A 1,868-nucleotide genomic window follows, 5' to 3' on the forward strand; every position below is an offset into this window, starting at 1 on the left:
AGCCCACTTCATCGGATGCATTCTCTTTGCCTGTCTCAAACTGGAGTTTCTGTTCATCAAACTGATAAAGAACCTTTTTCACACGGGGAGTAAGCCATAGCCACATTGCATCAGAAAGCTGTAGTGTCTTCTGGTAGTCTAAGAGTTATGGAAAGGCCACATGATAGGGTGTGTGAGTTTGGGGGCTAAGAGGAGATGCTGAAGAGAGGTGAGGTGATGGCAAAAGAGAGGGAACTCAGCAACAGAGAGAGCCCTGTTGGGTGATGTGGTGATAAGACATTAGGTGTGAGGAACTTCTCAGACTGTGAACCTCTACAATGCTGAGCTCAGACAAACTGGGGCAGGGCACCCTTCATGCCCCAGGTGATCACATTCTGCAGGTGTATTTGCTCAATTTGTCACGAAGCTCTTTGGATTTCACCCCATAAATTACAGGGTTGAGCATGGGGGAGATGAGGAGATAGAGGTTGGCCAAGATGATGTGAACGTGGGAAGCAATACCCTGACCAAAACGGTGTGTTAGGTTGACAAAGAGGCCTGGAATATAATAAGCCAGCAACACACAGATGTGGGCTGTGCAGGTATTGAGGGCTTTCTGGTGGGCTTTCTTGGAGGAAATTCTGAGGACGGCCCTGAAGATCAGACCATAGGACAGGACAATGAGTGACAGGTCTAACACGCTGACTACAAACATTATCACCAAGCTATATGTCCTGTGGAGTGTGATGTCCCCACATGATAACTTCACCAAAGCTATAGGTTCACAGAACGTGTGGGGGATAACGCGGTTGGCACAGAATGGCAGCCTGCTCAGGAGCAGGGTCATAGGCAGAATGAAGAGAACAGCTTTGATCAAACATAGAAGCCCTAGCTTAGCTATTCGTCCTTTCCTGAGGATGGTGGTGTATCTCAGAGGGTTACATATGGCAACATAGCGATCAAATGCCATTGTCACAAGGATGGCTGAGTGCATCACAGACACCATGGAAAGGAAGAAAGTCTGCGTGAGGCAGCCTCCCACAGTAATGCCTTTGAAATTGAACCAAAATATGCACAGTGTCTTCGGCACGACGGCGGTAGATGTGGCGATGTCTGATAGCGCCAGCATGCAGAGCAGCAGGTACATCGGCTTTTGCAGGGTCTGCTCTTTGCTTACAACATACAGAAGCATAACATTTCCCCACAGGCCAAGAATGTAGAACATTGTGAAAGGGATGGAAATCCAGACATGGGCAGCTTCCAGGCCAGGGATGCCCATTAGGATGAATGTTGAAGGGTTAGAGGGGGTGAGGTTGAAAGGTGCCATGAAGTTCTCAGTGTGTCAATCAGGCTCAGAAATGCTCCAGGTTCCTGTGAAGAGAGAGAAGCACAGAGAGGGGGGTTACACACTTTATAACAAAGAGTAGGGTAAATATTTTATTGTTATTAACAGTCTATAAAGGGGAGCGAGAAGTGAGGTGGCAACATTTATAGATGACACAAGATTATTTTGGTTATAGTGAAGTCCAGAGAAGTCCTGAGATGGAGCTAACCAAGCCATGTGAAACCCTGCTCTCAGTGCAAGCACAGAAAGAAACTCAGCAAAACTTTGGAATCCAGGAGGAGTGGGGTGGGAAATCATACAGAAAATACAATGTCATCAGATCAATCATTCAGTGTTTCACCCTCCTCTGGACTCCCCTGTGTCTGATTGGGCACCCTTCTCACACCGGATATTGCAGAACTAGAGGGCATCAGGAAAGGGCAAAGAGAATAATTAAGGGCTCAGGGCGACTCTCATCAGGTGAGAGGTTGAAAATGCTGGATTTGTTACTTTACGAAGAAGATGAATATGAGTGGGCATGAGAAAAGTCTATAATAGGCTGACT

General features: G+C 46.9%; 1 protein-coding gene across 1 annotated transcript; it reads right to left on the reverse strand.

Moving 5' to 3' along the window:
- Positions 1-367: 367 nt before the first annotated feature.
- LOC140905565 (olfactory receptor 52B2-like) lies at positions 368-1,126 on the reverse strand. Its single transcript, XM_073329090.1, has one exon. The coding sequence runs from the start codon at positions 1,124-1,126 to the stop codon at positions 368-370; it is 759 nt and encodes a 252-aa protein (XP_073185191.1).
- Between the last annotated feature and the right edge of the window lie 742 nt (positions 1,127-1,868).

Source organism: Lepidochelys kempii, chromosome 1, assembly GCF_965140265.1.
Source record: "Lepidochelys kempii isolate rLepKem1 chromosome 1, rLepKem1.hap2, whole genome shotgun sequence".
Taxonomy (NCBI): Eukaryota; Metazoa; Chordata; order Testudines; family Cheloniidae; genus Lepidochelys; species Lepidochelys kempii.